The sequence below is a fragment of the Crinia signifera genome, chromosome 19 (assembly GCF_055691185.1).
Source record: "Crinia signifera chromosome 19, ASM5569118v1, whole genome shotgun sequence".
In the NCBI taxonomy this organism is placed as follows: Eukaryota; Metazoa; Chordata; class Amphibia; order Anura; family Myobatrachidae; genus Crinia; species Crinia signifera.
In genome coordinates this window covers 143704197-143724109 of record NC_139226.1, presented here as the reverse complement: position 1 = coordinate 143724109, position 19913 = coordinate 143704197, and the positions used below count along the sequence as shown (strand labels likewise).

Genomic DNA, 19913 nt, shown 5'->3' with positions numbered 1-19913 from the left:
TGACCCCTGGGCCTGTCCTGACCCCTGGGCCTGTCCTGATCCCTGGGCCTGTCCTGATCCCTGGGCCTGATCTGAGCCTGTCCTGATCCCTGGGCCTGATCTGAGCCTGTCCTGATCCCTGGGCCTGATCTGAGCCTGTCCTGATCCCTGGGCCTGATCTGAGCCTGTTCTGATCCCTGGGCCTGATCTGAGCCTGTTCCGATCCCTGGGCCTGATCTGAGCCTGTTCCGATCCCTGGGCCTGATCTGAGCCTGTCTTAATCCCTGGGCCTGATCTGAGCCTGTCTTGATCCCTGGGCCTGATCTGAGCCTGTCCTGATCCCTGGGCCTGATCTGAGCCTGTTCTGATCCCTGGGCCTGTTCTGATCCCTGGGCCTGTTCTGATCCCTGGGCCTGATCTGAGCCTGTCTTAATCCCTGGGCCTGATCTGAGCCTGTCTTGATCCTTGGGCCTGATCCCTGGGCCTGTCTTGATCCTTGGGCCTGATCCCTGGGCCTGATCTGAGCCTGTCCTGATCCCTGGGCCTGATCCCTGGGCCTGTCCTGATCCCTGGGCCTGTCCTGATCCCTGGGCCTGATCTAAGCCTGTCCTGACCCCTGGGCCTGTCCTGATCTGAGCCTGTCCTGATCCCTGGGCCTGTCCTGATCTGAGCCTGTCCTGATCCCTGGGCCTGTCCTGATCTGAGCCTGTCCTGATCCCTGGGCCTGTTCTGATCTGAGCCTGTTCTGATCCCTGGGCCTGATCTGAGCCTGTCGTGATCCCTGGGCCTGATCTGAGCCTGTCTTGATCCCTGGGCCTGATCTGAGCCTGTCTTGATCTCTGGGCCTGATCTGAGCCTGTCTTGATCCCTGGGCCTGATCTGAGCCTGTCTTGATCCCTGGGCCTGATCTGAGCCTGTCTTGATCCCTGGGCCTGATCTGAGCCTGTCTTGATCCCTGGGCCTGATCTGAGCCTGTCTTGATCCCTGGGCCTGATCTGAGCCTGTCTTGATCCCTGGGCCTGATCTGAGCCTGTCCTGATCCCTGGGCCTGTCCTGATCCCTGGGCCTGATCTGAGCCTGTCCTGACCCCTGGGCCAGTCCTGATCCCTGGGCCTGATCTGAGCCTGTCTTGATCCCTGGGCCTGATCTGAGCCTGTCCTGATCCCTGGGCCTGTCCTGATCCCTGGGCCTGATCTGAGCCTGTCCTGACCCCTGGGCCAGTCCTGATCCCTGGGCCTGATCTGAGCCTGTTCTGATCCCTGGGCCTAATCTGAGCCTGTCCTGATCCCTGGGCCTAATCTGAGTCTGTCCTGATCCCTGGGCCTGTCCTGATCCCTGGGCCTGATCTGAGCCTGTTCTGATCCCTGGGCCTGTTCTGATCCCTGGGCCTGTTCTGATCCCTGGGCCTGTCTTGATCCCTGGGCCTGTTCTGAGCCTGTCTTGATCCCTGGGCCTGATCTGAGCCTGTTCTGATCCCTGGGCCTGATCTGAGCCTGTTCTGATCCCTGGGCCTGATCTGAGCCTGTCCTGATCCCTGGGTCTGTCCTGATCCCTGGGCCTGATCTGAGCCTGTCCTGACCTGACCCTGTCCTGATCTGGGCCTGATTTGAACCTGACCTGACCCTGTCCTGATTTGAACCTGTCCTGACATGGGCCTATCCTGGGCCTGTGCTGATCCCTGGGCCTGTGCTGATCCCTGGGCCTGTGCTGATCCCTGGGCCTGTGCTGATCCCTGGGCCTGTGCTGATCCCTGGGCCTGTGCTGATTCCTGGGCCTGTGCTGATTCCTGGGCCTGTGCTGATTCCTGGGCCTGTGCTGATTCCTGGGCCTGATCTGAGCCTGTCTTGATTCCTGGGCCTGATCTGAGCCTGTCTTGATCCCTGGGCCTGATCTGAGCCTGTCTTGATCCCTGGGCCTGATCTGAGCCTGTCTTGATCCCTGGGCCTGATCTGAGCCTGTCTTGATCCCTGGGCCTGATCTGAGCCTGTCTTGATCCCTGGGCCTGATCTGAGCCTGTCTTGATCCCTGGGCCTGATCTGAGCCTGTCTTGATCCCTGGGCCTGATCTGAGCCTGTCTTGATCCCTGGGCCTGATCTGAGCCTGTCTTGATCCCTGGGCCTGATCTGAGCCTGTCTTGATCCCTGGGCCTGATCTGAGCCTGTCTTGATCCCTGGGCCTGATCTGAGCCTGTCTTGATCCCTGGGCCTGATCTGAGCCTGTCTTGATCCCTGGGCCTGATCTGAGCCTGTCTTGATCCCTGGGCCTGATCTGAGCCTGTCTTGATCCCTGGGCCTGATCTGAGCCTGTCTTGATCCCTGGGCCTGATCTGAGCCTGTCTTGTTCCCTGGGCCTGATCTGGGCCTGTCCTGATCCCTGGGCCTGATCTGAGCCTGTATCGATCCCTGGGCCTGATCTGAGCCTGTTCTGATCCCTGGGCCTGTTCTGATCCCTGGGCCTGATCTGAGCCTGTTCTGATCCCTGGGCCTGATCTGAGCCTGTCTTGATCCCTGGGCCTGATCTGAGCCTGTTCTGATCCCTGGGCCTGTCTTGATCCCTGGGCCTGATCTGAGCCTGTCTTGATCCCTGGGCCTGATCTGAGCCTGTCTTGATCCCTGGGCCTGATCTGAGCCTGTTCTGATCCCTGGGCCTGTCCTGATCCCTGGGCCTGATCTGAGCCTGTTCTGATCCCTGGGCCTGATCTGAGCCTGTTCTGACCCCTGGGCCTGTTCTGATCCCTGGGCCTAATCTGAGCCTGTCCTGATCCCTGGGCCTGTCCTGATCTGAGCCTGTCCTGATCCCTGGGCCTAATCTGAGCCTGTCCTGATCCCTGGGCCTGATCTGAGCCTGTCTTGATCCCTGGGCCTGATCTGAGCCTGTCTTGATCCCTGGGCCTGATCTGAGCCTGTCTTGATCCCTGGGCCTGATCTGAGCCTGTCTTGATCCCTGGGCCTGATCTGAGCCTGTCTTGATCCCTGGGCCTGATCTGAGCCTGTCCTGACCTGACTCTTTCCTGATTTGGGCCTGATTTGAGCCTGTCCTGACCTGACCCTGTCCTGATCTGGGCCTGATCTGACCCTGTCCTGAAATGGGCCTGTGCTGATCCCTGGGTCTGATCTGAGCCTGTCCTGAGTCCTGACCCCTGGGCCTGTCCTGACCCCTGGGCCTAATCTGGGCCTGTCCTGATCCCTGGGCCTAATCTGAGCCTGTCCTGATCCCTGGGCCTGATCTGAGCCTGTTCTGATCCCTGGGCCTGATCTGACCCCTGGGCCTGATCTGAGCCTGTTCTGACCCCTGGGCCTGATCTGAGCCTGTTCTGACCCCTGGGCCTGATCTGAGCCTGTCCTGACCTGACCCTGTCCTGATCTGGGCCTGATTTGAGCCTGTCCTGACCTGACCCTGTCCTGATCTGGGCCTGATTTGAGCCTGTCCTGACCTGACCCTGTCCTGATCTGGGCCTGATTTGAGCCTGTCCTGACCTGACCCTGTCCTGATCTGGGCCTGATCTGACCCTGTCCTGACATGGGCCTATCCTGGGCCTGTGCTGATTCCTGGGCCTGTGCTGATTCCTGGGCCTGTGCTGATTCCTGGGCCTGTGCTGATTCCTGGGCCTGTGCTGATTCCTGGGCCTGTGCTGATTCCTGGGCCTGTGCTGATTCCTGGGCCTGTGCTGATTCCTGGGCCTGTGCTGATTCCTGGGCCTGTGCTGATTCCTGGGCCTGTGCTGATTCCTGGGCCTGTGCTGATTCCTGGGCCTGTGCTGATTCCTGGGCCTGTGCTGATCCCTGGGCCTGTGCTGATCCCTGGGCCTGTCCTGATCCCTGGGCCTGTCCTGTCCGCCTGGTATTCAGGGCCAAGGTTCAGAATGAATTTGGCAGCACAGCAGAAAGCTATGGGCCTGTGCTGATCCCTGGGCCTGTGCTGATCCCTGGGCCTGTCCTGTCCGCCTGGTATTCAGGGCCAAGGTTCAGAATGAATTTGGCAGCACAGCAGAAAGCTATGGGGGCTGCATTTGCAGATAGGAATGGAGGACATCTGAGGGAGGCGGCAAATAATTCCTTATAGGCCCTTTATTTATCTCTCAATGTTTTGTGCATCTGCCTTGGTGCGAAATGCAATGTGTGTATGATGCTGTATCTCTTCTCTTGCAGGGATTGGCTGGCAGCAGGTAATCACCTCTCTGGTTCTCTTTGGGAGCTGAATTGTTATTTTGCATGAATGTTTGCAGTATCATGTGACCGGTGATGTCAGCATAATGCGTCTTTACCAATATTTCATTTTATGACGTCATTTCTGTACAGTAGTGCATGCATATTATGCAGCGCATTACAGAGCATATTGGGACACGCTGCTCAAGGTATTGTGCCTCCTGTCACCGTATTCCAAAACGCTCCTCTTCAATGTCACCTTTCTACTCCAGCGCATCTCTATCTCAAGGTGCCCACACACTAGAAAGATCTGCGATCGTAAGATGTGCGCATAAATTAGCCTTGTAATCTTTTGTCCGTCCTGGATTCAGATTTCAGGCGAGCGCACATCTTTACCACAGATTTATCGTAAGATCCCGTGTGCGTTCCTATGGATCTTTTGTTAAATCTTGTGATCTTTCGTGCAGCACGTAAGATCAGAAGATTCAGCTAAAGATCCACGGGAGCGCGCATCGGACCGAAATCGGACGATTTTCGACCGATTATCGGTAAACATCGGATGACATATCGGCCGATTTATCGGAAATCGGTCAAAAAATCGTTCTAGAGTGTGGGCACCTTCAGACCAGTAACTGGGTGAGTCATGTAATATAGGGAATGTGCTTTTGGCCGCACATTGTCCATATGGGTACATACTGTTTGGAGAACTGGCTGTCAGGTAAGTATACTTGCCCCCCCCCCCCTAAGCCTTCCATCTAGCAGCCTTAACTCTCCCCACACCCAAACCTACTTCTATACCTAACTCAACATCCATTTTGTTGCTGATATCACCCAGTACCCAGCTTATGAAGCAGATGCCTGAGCACATCATATACTAAATTAAAGCTCTAGGCCAGTAGATCTGTAGAATTAAATTGGAATAATAATTAGCTGCTTGGTTTTGGAGTTATGTGGCAAAACGTCTCCCAGCTATTTATAATGCATCACCATTGTGCTCTGGAAACTGTGATAGTTGGTCATGTGTGCCTGTGCACCTGCTGGGTGACTTGGATCGTGGGACTTACCAGGTGCTCTGGAATTGGTGATCTATTGCGGGTATTTACTATAAATATTTGTACAATCATATCAGCGATAATGTTACCTCCCAATAATTCCAGTGCAGCCATTGGTAGGAAGTGAGTGAAGTGAGTGTGACCTGTACATAGCTGCATTGGTAGCCTATGACAATTGCAATGCATGTGCCACAGTCCAGCCTCTTGTAGACCCCGCTATCCTTCGCTGAGTAACATAGGATCAAGCTGCTGATCCCAGAGGCCACCACAAGGTTGGACGCATGATCCTGTCCTAGTGTGGCTCGTGTGTGTGTGTGTGTGTGTGTATATATATATATATATATATATATATATATATCTATCTATCTATCTATCTATCTATCTATCTATCTATCTATCTATCTATCTCTCTCTCTCTCTCTCTCTCTCTCTCTCTCTCTCTCTCTCTCTCTCTCTCTCTCTCTCTCTCTCTCTATCTATCTATCTATCTATCTATCTATCTATCTATCTATCTATCTATCTATCTATCTATCTATCTATCTATCTATCTATCTATCTATCTATCTATCTATCTATCTATCTATCTATCTATCTCTCTATCTATCTCTCTCTATCTATCTCTCTATCTATCTCTCTATATCTGCAGGGAATGGTGATAATCGGAGCAGGTTCCTGCTGAGGTCAGATATATCTGTGCGGTCTCTATCATACCTGTAGGACACTTTCCTCTCCGCTATTATCTCTCTTATCTATAATATTTCCCATCTCTCGGCTGCTGGAAAATAAGACGCACTTTTCTCTATTTTCCTGACGCTCTTCAATACTTCTAATAATAACAATTTCCATGTAGCAGTCGCTGTATTGTTCTGCCATAGACTCTCATTGTGTCTGTGAATTAGGCGGCCGCGTGGCCTCATCTGTACGTTATAAAGTTGTTTACGGCCGTTCTAGGTGGAAGTTTGGAAATTGCTGTTTATTATACAGCCTGTTGTCTTCCTAGGGACCATGTTCCACTGTCGGACCCCCTGTCTGTCTACACCGATGCATAACAATGATTTACCGACATGGGCCCTGTCAGAGGGTAACCGTGGCTCTGTATGAGCCGCCATAGGTATCTGTTACTTGTAATGGTGTCTGGTTAAATCTTATTACAAGATGAAATATCAGACTATTTTTCTTTCAGCGCAATTGTGTCGGCGACTCTGAAATGTCTCATGAGGTTCTACAATTTATCAGACGATGTAAGTCTCCTGCGGCGTTACCGCTGACTCCATTACTGACTGAATTATAATGAAATCTATCCTAATATGTATACATTGTAGTAGTATATCTATAGAAAAATGAAGACCGGTCTTCTCTAAACCTTGTATACACTTATCGTTTTGGCTCCTTATAACGTATCTGCCTGGCACCCCATTATCTGTACCCTGACCTCCCCTCCCTCATCCTAAGCCTGCTGTCTCCAAGATGCTCCTTACCATCTTACTACTCTAACCTATCTCTACGGACCGCCTCACACACATCTGCTGTCACGGTCTTGGTCAGGTCTTTTCTTTTCTCCCCCCACCCCCTCCAACTTCAGCTGTCCCCTCCCTCTCTCCAACCCTCACTTTCTCTCTCCCTTTGCTCCACCCCCTCATTGTCTCCAACCCTAGCATTCTCTCTCCCTTTGCTCCTCCCACCCACTCTCTCAGACAATCACTTTCTCTCTCCCTTAGCTCCTCCCACCCACTCTCTCTGACCATTGCTTTCTCTCTCCCTTTGCTCCTCCCCCTCACTCTCTCTGACCATCGCTTTCTCTCTCCCTTTCCTCCTCCCACCCACTCTCTCTGACCATTGCTTTCTCTCTCCCTTTGCTCCTCCCCCTCACTCTCTCCGACCATCACTTTCTCTCTCTCTCCCTTTCCTGCTTCCACCCACTCTCTCCGACCATTGCTTTCTCTTTTCCTTTGCTCCTCCCCCTCACTCTCCAAACCTCACTTTCTCTCTCCCTTTGCTCCACCCCCTCACTGTCTCCAACCATTGCATTCTCTCTTCCTTTGCTCCTCCTACCCACTCTCTCTGACCATTGCTTTCTCTCTCCCTTTGCTCCTCCTACCCACTCTCTCCGACCATTGCTTTCTCTCTCCCTTTGCTCCTCCCTACTCACTTGTTGACCTTACCAGTTCCTCTTCTTCTTTCCCCAATTTCCTGCTTCAACTGCACTGTATGGTTTTATTCTCCTATGTATGATGGTATGGAAACCAGAATTGTACTATTGCATAATACTCATGTATCTGCTTTAGGATCTCCCAAAGTCTGTGCGTCCAAATTTTATTCTGGATGTTGAGAAAGAAGAGCTTTTTATCACGGCCGGGCTGCAGGATCGGGTCGTTCAGGTAGTAATGAAAGTGCTGTGGGCGTGGAATGTATAGTATACAATGAACTTACAGCTCTAATATCCTCATGAGATACCTCACCAACATCCTCCAACACTCCCCCACTTACTGCTCTGTCCTCATCCTAAGATGCCCTCAACAACATCCCCCAATAACACCTCTGATCTCATCACAGGATACCCTCACCCTCTGCAGAGTCCTCACCAACACCTTCCAACACCTCCCCCTCATACACCTCATCCTGAGATGCTTTTACCATCACCTCCCCCTCGTACAGCTCTGCCCTCATCACGAGATGCCCTCACCCTCTGCAGAGTCCTCACCAACACCTACATATAACTCATCCTGAGATGCTTTTACCAACACCTCCCCCTCATATACCTCATCCTGAGATGCTTTTACCATCACCTCCCCCTCATCTACCTCATCCTGAGATGCTTTTACCAACACCTCCCCCTCATATACCTCATCCTGAGATGCTCTTACCATCACCTCCCCCTCATATACCTCATCCAGAGATGCTTTTACCAACACCTCCCCCCTCCTATACCTCATCCTGAGATGCTTTTACCAACACCTCCCCCTCATATACCTCATCCTGAGATGCTTTTACCATCACCTCCCCCTCATATACCTCATCCTGAGATGCTTTTGCCAACACCTCCCCCTCATATACCTCATCCTGAGATGCTTTTGCCAACACCTCCCCCTCATATACCTCATCCTGAGATGCTTTTACCATCACCTCCCCCTCATATACCTCATCCTGAGATGCTTTTACCATTACCTCCCCCTCATATACCTCATCCTGAGATGCTTTTACCATCACCTCCCCCTCTATACCTCATCCTGAGATGCTTTTACCAACACCTTCCCCTCATATACCTCATCCTGAGATGCTTTTACCAACACCTCCCCCTCATATACCTCATCCTGAGATGCTCTTACCATCACCTCCCCCTCATATACCTCATCCTGAGATGCTTTTACCAACACTTCCCCCCTCCTATACCTCATCCTGAGATGCTTTTACCAACACCTCCCCCTCATATACCTCATCCTGAGATGCTTTTACCATCACCTCCCCCTCATATACCTCATCCTGAGATGCTTTTACCATCACCTCCCCCTCATATACCTCATCCTGAGATGCTTTTGCCATCACCTCCCCCTCATATACCTCATCCTGAGATGCTTTTACCATCACCTCCCCCTCATATACCTCATCCTGAGATACTCTTACCATCACCTCCCCCTCCTATACCTCATCCTGAGATGCTTTTACCATCATCTCCCCCTCATATACCTCATCCTGAGATGCTTTTGCCATCACCTCCCCCTCATATACCTCATCCTGAGATGCTTTTGCCATCACCTCCCCCTCCTATACCTCATCCTGAGATGCTCTTACCATCACCTCTCCCTCATATACCTCATCCTGAGATGCTTTTACCATCATCTCCCCCTCCTATACCTCATCCTGAGATGCTTTTACCAACACCTCCCCCCTCCTATACCTCATCCTGAGATGCTTTTACCAACACCTCCCCCTCATATACCTCATCCTGAGATGCTTTTACCATCACCTCCCCCTCATATACCTCATCCTGAGATGCTTTTGCCAACACCTCCCCCTCATATACCTCATCCTGAGATGCTTTTGCCAACACCTCCCCCTCATATACCTCATCCTGAGATGCTTTTACCATCACCTCCCCCTCATATACCTCATCCTGAGATGCTTTTACCATTACCTCCCCCTCATATACCTCATCCTAAGATGCTTTTACCATCACCTCCCCCTCTATACCTCATCCTGAGATGCTTTTACCAACACCTTCCCCTCATATACCTCATCCTGAGATGCTTTTACCAACACCTCCCCCTCATATACCTCATCCTGAGATGCTCTTACCACCACCTCCCCCTCATATACCTCATCCTGAGATGCTTTTACCAACACTTCCCCCCTCCTATACCTCATCCTGAGATGCTTTTACCAACACCTCCCCCTCATATACCTCATCCTGAGATGCTTTTACCATCACCTCCCCCTCATATACCTCATCCTGAGATGCTTTTACCATCACCTCCCCCTCATATACCTCATCCTGAGATGCTTTTGCCATCACCTCCCCCTCATATACCTCATCCTGAGATGCTTTTACCATCACCTCCCCCTCATATACCTCATCCTGAGATACTCTTACCATCACCTCCCCCTCCTATACCTCATCCTGAGATGCTTTTACCATCATCTCCCCCTCATATACCTCATCCTGAGATGCTTTTGCCATCACCTCCCCCTCATATACCTCATCCTGAGATGCTTTTGCCATCACCTCCCCCTCCTATACCTCATCCTGAGATGCTCTTACCATCACCTCTCCCTCATATACCTCATCCTGAGATGCTTTTACCATCATCTCCCCCTCCTATACCTCATCCTGAGATGCTTTTACCATCATCTCCCCCTCCTATACCTCATCCTGAGATGCTTTTACCAACATCTCCCCCTCATATACCTCATCCTGAGATGCTTTTACCAACATCTCCCCCTCATATACCTCATCCTGAGATGCTTTTACCAACACCTCCCCCTCCTATACCTCATCCTGAGATGCTTTTACCATCACCTCCCCCTCATATACCTCATCCTGAGATGCTCTTACCATCACCTCCCCCTCCTATACCTCATCCTGAGATGCTTTTACCAACACCTCCCCCTCCTATACCTCATCCTGAGATGCTTTTACCATCACTTCCCCCTCCTATACCTCATCCTGAGATGCTTTTACCATCACCTCCCCCTCATATACCTCATCCTGAGATGCTCTTACCATCACCTCCCCCTCGTACAGCTCTGCCCTCATCACGAGATGCCCTCACCCTCTGCAGAGTCCTCACTAACACCTTCCAACACCTCCCCTCATATACCTCATCCTGAGATGCTTTTACCATCACCTCCCCCTCCTATACCTCATCCTGAGATGCTTTTACCAACACCTCCCCCTCCTATACCTCATCCTGAGATGCTTTTACCATCACTTCCCCCTCCTATACCTCATCCTGAGATGCTCTTACCATCACCTCCCCCTCCTATACCTCCTCCTGAGATGCTTTTACCATTACCTCCCCCTCATATACCTCATCCTGAGATGCTTTTACCATCACCTCCCCCTCATATACCTCATCCTGAGATGCTTTTACCATCACCTCCCCCTCATATACCTCATCCTGAGATGCTTTTACCATCACCTCCCCCTCCTATACCTCATCCTGAGATACTTTTACCATTACCTCCCCCTCATATACCTCATCCTGAGATGCTTTTACCATCATCTCCCCCTCATATACCTCATCCTGAGATGCTTTTGCCATCACCTCCCCCTCATATACCTCATCCTGAGATGCTTTTGCCATCACCTCCCCCTCATATACCTCATCCTGAGATGCTTTTGCCATCACTTCCCCCTCCTATACCTCATCCTGAGATGCTTTTACCATCACCTCCCCCTCATATACCTCATCCTGAGATGCTCTTACCATCACCTCCCCCTCCTATACCTCATCCTGAGATGCTTTTACCATCATTTCCCCCTCCTATACCTCATCCTGAGATGCTTTTACCATCACCTCCCCCTCATATACCTCATCCTGAGATGCTCTTCATCACCTCCCCCTCGTACAGCTCTGCCCTCATCACGAGATGCCCTCACCCTCTGCAGAGTCCTCACTAACACCTTCCAACACCTCCCCTCATATACCTCATCCTGAGATGCTTTTACCATCACCTCCCCCTCATATACCTCATCCTGAGATGCTTTTACCATCACCTCCCCCTCCTATACCTCATCCTGAGATGCTTTTACCATTACCTCCCCCTCATATACCTCATCCTGAGATGCTTTTACCATCACCTCCCCCTCCTATACCTCATCCTGAGATGCTTTTACCATCACCTCCCCCTCCTATACCTCATCCTGAGATACTTTTACCATTACCTCCCCCTCATATACCTCATCCTGAGATGCTTTTACCATCATCTCCCCCTCATATACCTCATCCTGAGATGCTTTTGCCATCACCTCGCCCTCATATACCTCATCCTGAGATGCTTTTGCCATCACCTCCCCCTCATATACCTCATCCTGAGATGCTTTTGCCATCACTTCCCCCTCCTATACCTCATCCTGAGATGCTTTTACCAACATCTCCCCCTCATATACCTCATCCTGAGATGCTTTTACCAACACCTCCCCCTCCTATACCTCATCCTGAGATGCTTTTACCAACACCTCCCCCTCCTATACCTCATCCTGAGATGCTTTTACCAACACCTCCCCCTCATATACCTCATCCTGAGATGCTTTTACCAACACCTCCCCCTCCTATACCTCATCCTGAGATGCTTTTACCATCACCTCCCCCTCCTATACCTCATCCTGAGATGCTTTTACCAACACCTCCCCCTCATATACCTCATCCTGAGATGCTTTTACCATCACCTCCCCCTCCTATACCTCATCCTGAGATGATTTTACCAACACCTCCCCCTCCTATACCTCATCCTGAGATGCTTTTACCATCACTTCCCCCTCCTATACCTCTTCCTGAGATGCTCTTACCATCACCTCCCCCTCATATACCTCATCCTGAGATGCTTTTACCATCACCTCCCCCTCATATACCTCATCCTGAGATGCTTTTACCATCACTTCCCCCTCCTATACCTCTTCCTGAGATGCTCTTACCATCACCTCCCCCTCATATACCTCATCCTGAGATGCTCTTACCATCACCTCCCCCTCATATACCTCATCCTGAGATTCTTTTACCATCATCTCCCCCTCCTATACCTCATCCTGAGATGCTTTTACCATCATCTCCCCCTCCTATACCTCATCCTGAGATGCTTTTACCAACATCTCCCCCTCATATACCTCATCCTGAGATGCTTTTACCAACATCTCCCCCTCATATACCTCATCCTGAGATGCTTTTACCAACACCTCCCCCTCCTATACCTCATCCTGAGATGCTTTTACCATCACCTCCCCCTCATATACCTCATCCTGAGATGCTCTTACCATCACCTCCCCCTCCTATACCTCATCCTGAGATGCTTTTACCAACACCTCCCCCTCCTATACCTCATCCTGAGATGCTTTTACCATCACTTCCCCCTCCTATACCTCATCCTGAGATGCTTTTACCATCACCTCCCCCTCATATACCTCATCCTGAGATGCTCTTACCATCACCTCCCCCTCATATACCTCATCCTGAGATGCTTTTACCATCATTTCCCCCTCCTATACCTCATCCTGAGATGCTTTTACCAACACCTCCCCCTCCTATACCTCATCCTGAGATGCTTTTACCATCACTTCCCCCTCCTATACCTCATCCTGAGATGCTTTTACCATCACCTCCCCCTCATATACCTCATCCTGAGATGCTCTTCATCACCTCCCCCTCGTACAGCTCTGCCCTCATCACGAGATGCCCTCACCCTCTGCAGAGTCCTCACTAACACCTTCCAACACCTCCCCTCATATACCTCATCCTGAGATGCTTTTACCAACATCTCCCCCTCATATACCTCATCCTGAGATGCTTTTACCAACACCTCCCCCTCCTATACCTCATCCTGAGATGCTTTTACCAACACCTCCCCCTCATATACCTCATCCTGAGATGCTTTTACCAACACCTCCCCCTCCTATACCTCATCCTGAGATGCTTTTACCATCACCTCCCCCTCCTATACCTCATCCTGAGATGCTTTTACCAACACCTCCCCCTCATATACCTCATCCTGAGATGCTTTTACCATCACCTCCCCCTCCTATACCTCATCCTGAGATGCTTTTACCATCACCTCCCCCTCCTATACCTCATCCTGAGATGCTTTTACCATCACCTCCCCCTCCTATACCTCATCCTGAGATGCTTTTACCATCATTTCCCCCTCATATACCTCATCCTGAGATGCTTTTACCATCACTTCCCCCTCCTATACCTCTTCCTGAGATGCTCTTACCATCACCTCCCCCTCCTATACCTCATCCTGAGATGCTTTTACCATCACCTCCCCCTCATATACCTCATCCTGAGATGCTTTTACCATCACCTCCCCCTCTATACCTCATCCTGAGATGCTTTTACCAACACCTTCCCCTCATATACCTCATCCTGAGATGCTTTTACCATCACCTCCCCTCCTATACCTCATCCTGAGATGCTTTTACCAACACCTCCCCCTCATATACCTCATCCTGAGATGCTTTTACCATCACCTCCCCCTCCTATACCTCATCCTGAGATGATTTTACCAACACCTCCCCCTCCTATACCTCATCCTGAGATGCTTTTACCATCACTTCCCCCTCCTATACCTCTTCCTGAGATGCTCTTACCATCATCTCCCCCTCCTATACCTCATCCTGAGATGCTTTTACCATCACCTCCCCCTCATATACCTCATCCTGAGATGCTCTTACCATCACCTCCCCCTCCTATACCTCATCCTGAGATGCTTTTACCATCATTTCCCCCTCCTATACCTCATCCTGAGATGCTTTTACCAACACCTCCCCCTCCTATACCTCATCCTGAGATGCTCTTACCAACACCTTCCCCTAATATACCTCATCCTGAGATGCTTTTACCATCACATCCCCCTCCTATATACCTCATCCTGAGATGCTTTTACCATCACCTCCCCCTCCTATACCTCATCCTGAGATGCTTTTACCATCATTTCCCCCTCATATACCTCATCCTGAGATGCTTTTACCATCACCTCCCCCTCCTATACCTCTTCCTGAGATGCTCTTACCATCACCTCCCCCTCCTATACCTCATCCTGAGATGCTTTTACCATCACCTCCCCCTCATATACCTCATCCTGAGATGCTTTTACCATCACCTCCCCCTCTATACCTCATCCTGAGATGCTTTTACCAACACCTTCCCCTCATATACCTCATCCTGAGATGCTTTTACCATCACCTCCCCTCCTATACCTCATCCTGAGATGCTTTTACCAACACCTCCCCCTCATATACCTCATCCTGAGATGCTTTTACCATCACCTCCCCCTCCTATACCTCATCCTGAGATGATTTTACCAACACCTCCCCCTCCTATACCTCATCCTGAGATGCTTTTACCATCACTTCCCCCTCCTATACCTCTTCCTGAGATGCTCTTACCATCATCTCCCCCTCCTATACCTCATCCTGAGATGCTTTTACCATCACCTCCCCCTCATATACCTCATCCTGAGATGCTCTTACCATCACCTCCCCCTCCTATACCTCATCCTGAGATGCTTTTACCATAATTTCCCCCTCCTATACCTCATCCTGAGATGCTTTTACCAACACCTCCCCCTCCTATACCTCATCCTGAGATGCTCTTACCAACACCTTCCCCTCATATACCTCATCCTGAGATGATTTTACCAACACCTCCCCCTCCTATACCTCATCCTGAGATGCTCTTACCAACACCTTCCCCTCATATACCTCATCCTGAGATGCTTTTACCATCACCTCCCCCTCCTATACCTCATCCTGAGATGCTTTTACCATCACCTCCCCCTCCTATACCTCATCCTGAGATGCTTTTACCATCATTTCCCCCTCATATACCTCATCCTGAGATGCTTTTACCATCACTTCCCCCTCCTATACCTCATCCTGAGATGCTCTTACCATCACCTCCCCCTCCTATACCTCATCCTGAGATGCTTTTACCATCACCTCCCCCTCATATACCTCATCCTGAGATGCTTTTACCATCACCTCCCCCTCTATACCTCATCCTGAGATGCTTTTACCAACACCTTCCCCTCATATACCTCATCCTGAGATGCTTTTACCATCACCTCCCCCTCCTATACCTCATCCTGAGATGCTTTTACCAACACCTCCCCCTCATATACCTCATCCTGAGATGCTTTTACCATCACCTCCCCCTCCTATACCTCATCCTGAGATGATTTTACCAACACCTCCCCCTCCTATACCTCATCCTGAGATGCTTTTACCATCACTTCCCCCTCCTATACCTCTTCCTGAGATGCTCTTACCATCATCTCCCCCTCCTATACCTCATCCTGAGATGCTTTTACCATCACCTCCCCCTCCTATACCTCATCCTGAGATGCTCTTACCATCACCTCCCCCTCCTATACCTCATCCTGAGATGCTTTTACCATCATTTCCCCCTCCTATACCTCATCCTGAGATGCTTTTACCAACACCTCCCCCTCCTATACCTCATTCTGAGATGCTCTTACCAACACCTTCCCCTCATATACCTCATCCTGAGATGCTTTTACCATCACCTCCCCCTCCTATACCTCATCCTGAGATGCTTTTACCATCACCTCCCCCTCCTATACCTCATCCTGAGATGCTTTTACCATCATTTCCCCCTCATATACCTCATCCTGAGATGCTTTTACCATCACCTCCCCCTCATATACCTCATCCTGAGATGCTTTTACCAACACCTCCCCCTCATATACCTCATCCTGAGATGCTTTTACCATCACCTCCCCCTCATATACCTCATCCTGAGATGCTTTTACCAACACCTCCCCCTCATATACCTCATCCTGAGATGCTTTTACCATCACCTCCCCCTCCTATACCTCATCCTGAGATGCTTTTACCATCATTTCCCCCTCCTATACCTCATCCTGAGATGCTTTTACCATCATCTCCCCCTCATACAGCTCTGCCCTCATCACGAGATGCCCTCACCCTCTGCAGAGTCCTCACCATCACCTCCTCCTCTATACCTCATCCTGAGATGCTTTTACCAACATCATCCGTCCAATAAGGGCCATACAAAGCTGTGTCGTCCGTCCAATAAGGGCCATACAAAGCTGTGTCATCCATCCAATAAGGGCCATACAAAGCTGTGTCGTCCGTCCAATAAGGGCCATACAAAGCTGTGTCGTCCGTCCAATAAGGGCCATACAAAGCTGTGTCATCCGTCCAATAAGGGCCATACAAAGCTGTGTCGTCCGTCCAATAAGGGCCATACAAAGCTGTGTCATCCGTCCAATAAGGGCCATACAAAGCTGTGTCGTCCGTCCAATAAGGGCCATACAAAGCTGTGTCGTCCGTCCAATAAGGGCCATACAAAGCTGTGTCATCCGTCCAATAAGGGCCATACAAAGCTGTGTCATCCGTCCAAAAAGGCCATACAAAGCTGTGTCATCCGTCCAATAAGGCCATACAAAGCTGTGTCGTCCGTCCAATAAGGGCCATACAAAGCTGTGTCATCCGTCCAATAAGGGCCATACAAAGCTGTGTCATCCGTCCAATAAGGGCCATACAAAGCTGTGTCATCCGTCCAATAAGGGCCATACAAAGCTGTGTCGTCCGTCCAATAAGGGCCATACAAAGCTGTGTCGTCCGTCCAATAAGGGCCATACAAAGCTGTGTCATCCGTCCAATAAGGGCCATACAAAGCTGTGTCATCCGTCCAAAAAGGCCATACAAAGCTGTGTCATCCGTCCAATAAGGGCCATACAAAGCTGTGTCGTCCGTCCAATAAGGGCCATACAAAGCTGTGTCATCCGTCCAATAAGGGCCATACAAAGCTGTGTCGTCCGTCCAATAAGGGCCATACAAAGCTGTGTCATCCGTCCAATAAGGGCCATACAAAGCTGTGTCATCCGTCCAATAAGGCCATACAAAGCTGTGTCGTCCGTCCAATAAGGGCCATACAAAGCTGTGTCGTCCGTCCAATAAGGGCCATACAAAGCTGTGTCATCCGTCCAATAAGGGCCATACAAAGCTGTGTCATCCGTCCAATAAGGCCATACAAAGCTGTGTCGTCCGTCCAATAAGGGCCATACAAAGCTGTGTCGTCCGTCCAATAAGGGCCATACAAAGCTGTGTCATCCGTCCAATAAGGGCCATACAAAGCTGTGTCATCCGTCCAATAAGGGCCATACAAAGCTGTGTCGTCCGTCCAATAAGGCCATACAAAGCTGTGTCATCCGTCCAATAAGGGCCATACAAAGCTGTGTCGTCCGTCCAATAAGGGCCATACAAAGCTGTGTCGGCCGTCCAATAAGGGCCATACAAAGCTGTGTCGGCCGTCCAATAAGGGCCATACAAAGCTGTGTCGTCCGTCCAATAAGGGCCATACAAAGCTGCCTCCTGTGTGATAAGGGCCTTATCTCTGTGGGCGATATGGTCATTGGGTCACCAGCATCATGGTCGACAGTCATTAGGTCAACATGAGTCTAGGTCGACATGCAGGAAGGTCGACATGGGTTAGGTCAACAGTCAAAAGGTCGACATGGGGCTTTTTACTGTTTTTTTAGCTGACATGTGCTGACAGGTGGTATTTGATGCCCTACCAACCACAAGGGCGTGGAGGGAGAATAAAACAGTGTGCCGAGCTTAGCGAGCGATTCGAGGGGATGCGGTGCACTTAATCCTGTGTCCATGTCGACATTCGGGTAAAAAAACTGTGAAAAACCCCATGTCAACCTAATGACCACCTTCCTGCATGTTGACCTAGACTCGTATCGACCTTAATGCATGTCGACCTAATGGTGTTGACATAATGACTGGTGACCCACTGATCCCCCCCCCCCCCCTCCGTGGTGACCTAATGTTGGTCTTCTCCAGTACTTTCTTGTCTGCCATGACCGAGTGATTAGTATCCCGATACGTGTTTCAGGGGCGGATTAAACCTGGTGAAGAGATAAAGTAGAAGATAACGCTCCAGCCAACCAACCAGCTCCTAACTGCCATGTTACCATCTGTTTTGTAAAATAACAGTTAGGAGCTGGTTGGTACTTTACCTCTCTCCACTTTGGAGGTCATTCTAGTTGTTTTGCTCCCTGCGTGTTCGCACGGGGGGCCGATGTTTTGTTTCTGTGCCTAACCATTTATGCGCATGTGCGCTCTCTGTTGGCCAACGAACGCGGTGACTTGCATAGTCGCTGGCCCGTTCGCACAGAGCAGTGTGGGCGTGGGGCGGCGGGCATGGGTCACGCCCATGGGAACGCCCGACCCATGCAAATGGTGGCGTGACGCAGGTGCCAGCTGCCGGATGTCAGCGGTCCGAAGCTTCAAAAAGTGATAAAATGGAGAATGAAAACTGTAATGTTACAGGCTGGGTTTGAAAAATGGCAGTTAGTAGCTGGTTGTTTTTCACTCTCCATTTTATCACTTTCTGAAGCTTGATGCATCTGGCCCCAAGTCTTAGTACATAGGCCCCTAAAACTGTTATTATCTCATTTATTTTCCTTAGGTCTATGAGGGTCTTATGTATATGGACTTCAGCAAATCCACAGTGGAAGAACAGGGCTTTGGTATGTGATTTCCATATGTCACCTATACTGGCTGCAACTATATAGAGATGCTTGAGAAATGGTGAACCACTGCCACCCCCGATGCGTTTGTGACAAAACTGTCATGGCAATTCAAAGTTTGTGCTGTAGCTCCTCCCACTTATATCTTCTAGTGCCACCCCCGATGCGTTTGTGACAAATCTGTCATGGCCATTCAAAGTTTGTGCTGTAGCTCCTCCCACTTATATCTTCTAGTGCCACCCCCGATGCGTTTGTGACAAATCTGTCATGGCCATTCAAAGTTTGTGCTGTAGCTCCTCCCACTTATATCTTCTAGTGCCACCCCCGATGCGTTTGTGACAAATCAGTCATGGCCGTTAGAGTCTGTGCTGTAGCTCCTCCCACTTATATATTTTACACACAACTGATACTACTTCCCATTGCCTCCCCCTTAATAACACAGCGAGTCTGTTCTGTATTCTGTTACTGGCAGATTCCAGAACCCCCAACCGTTCCTCTGTGTTTCTGATCTATCCCTCGTTTATTGCTTTTGCCTGCAGGAAATTACGTTTCCATGGACATCGGTTGTGCCCCTCCGTTCTGGCTTGCCTACCTGCGAGACCCTAGTGATTCTGGGGTGATTCATAATAATGTCCGTCAGCGATGGCTGAATGGTAAGTGGGCACATAATGGCTGATCTGCACTGATATCTTGTCTGTCAGCTACCTGGAACCCCATGGTCCTATAGCAGCCAGGTAGTTTCCTATGTCAGCAGAGGTGCGATGATGTTTGTCACCAGTTGGACCCAGGGCATCATTGCCTAGATCTCACAGCCAGGTTCCTGGGGTGCCCCAACCAGTCACATGGGGAGATTTGGTTTGTACAAGTTGTCCGTTGCAGCCCTTCTCCCGACCACTTCCCTCTTCTATTCTCAGACTGTTCTCTGTTCTGTTTTCCCTCCTAATACCCGATTTCTGCACCGACAGCAGAGATGCCGGGACCCTGGTCATTGCTCGGAGCC

General features: G+C 50.4%; 1 protein-coding gene across 1 annotated transcript in view; it reads left to right on the top strand.

The window, feature by feature from the left end:
- The window catches only part of LOC146041656 (uncharacterized), a 74167-nt gene that overhangs the window by 38868 nt on the left and 15386 nt on the right, over window positions 1-19913 (top strand). The window contains exons 16-20 of the mRNA XM_083161586.1: window positions 4128-4144; window positions 6360-6417; window positions 7462-7554; window positions 18853-18913; window positions 19453-19566. Coding sequence (XP_083017712.1) covers window positions 4128-4144; window positions 6360-6417; window positions 7462-7554; window positions 18853-18913; window positions 19453-19566 — 343 coding nt within the window. The remainder of the gene's footprint in view (window positions 1-4127; window positions 4145-6359; window positions 6418-7461; window positions 7555-18852; window positions 18914-19452; window positions 19567-19913) is intronic.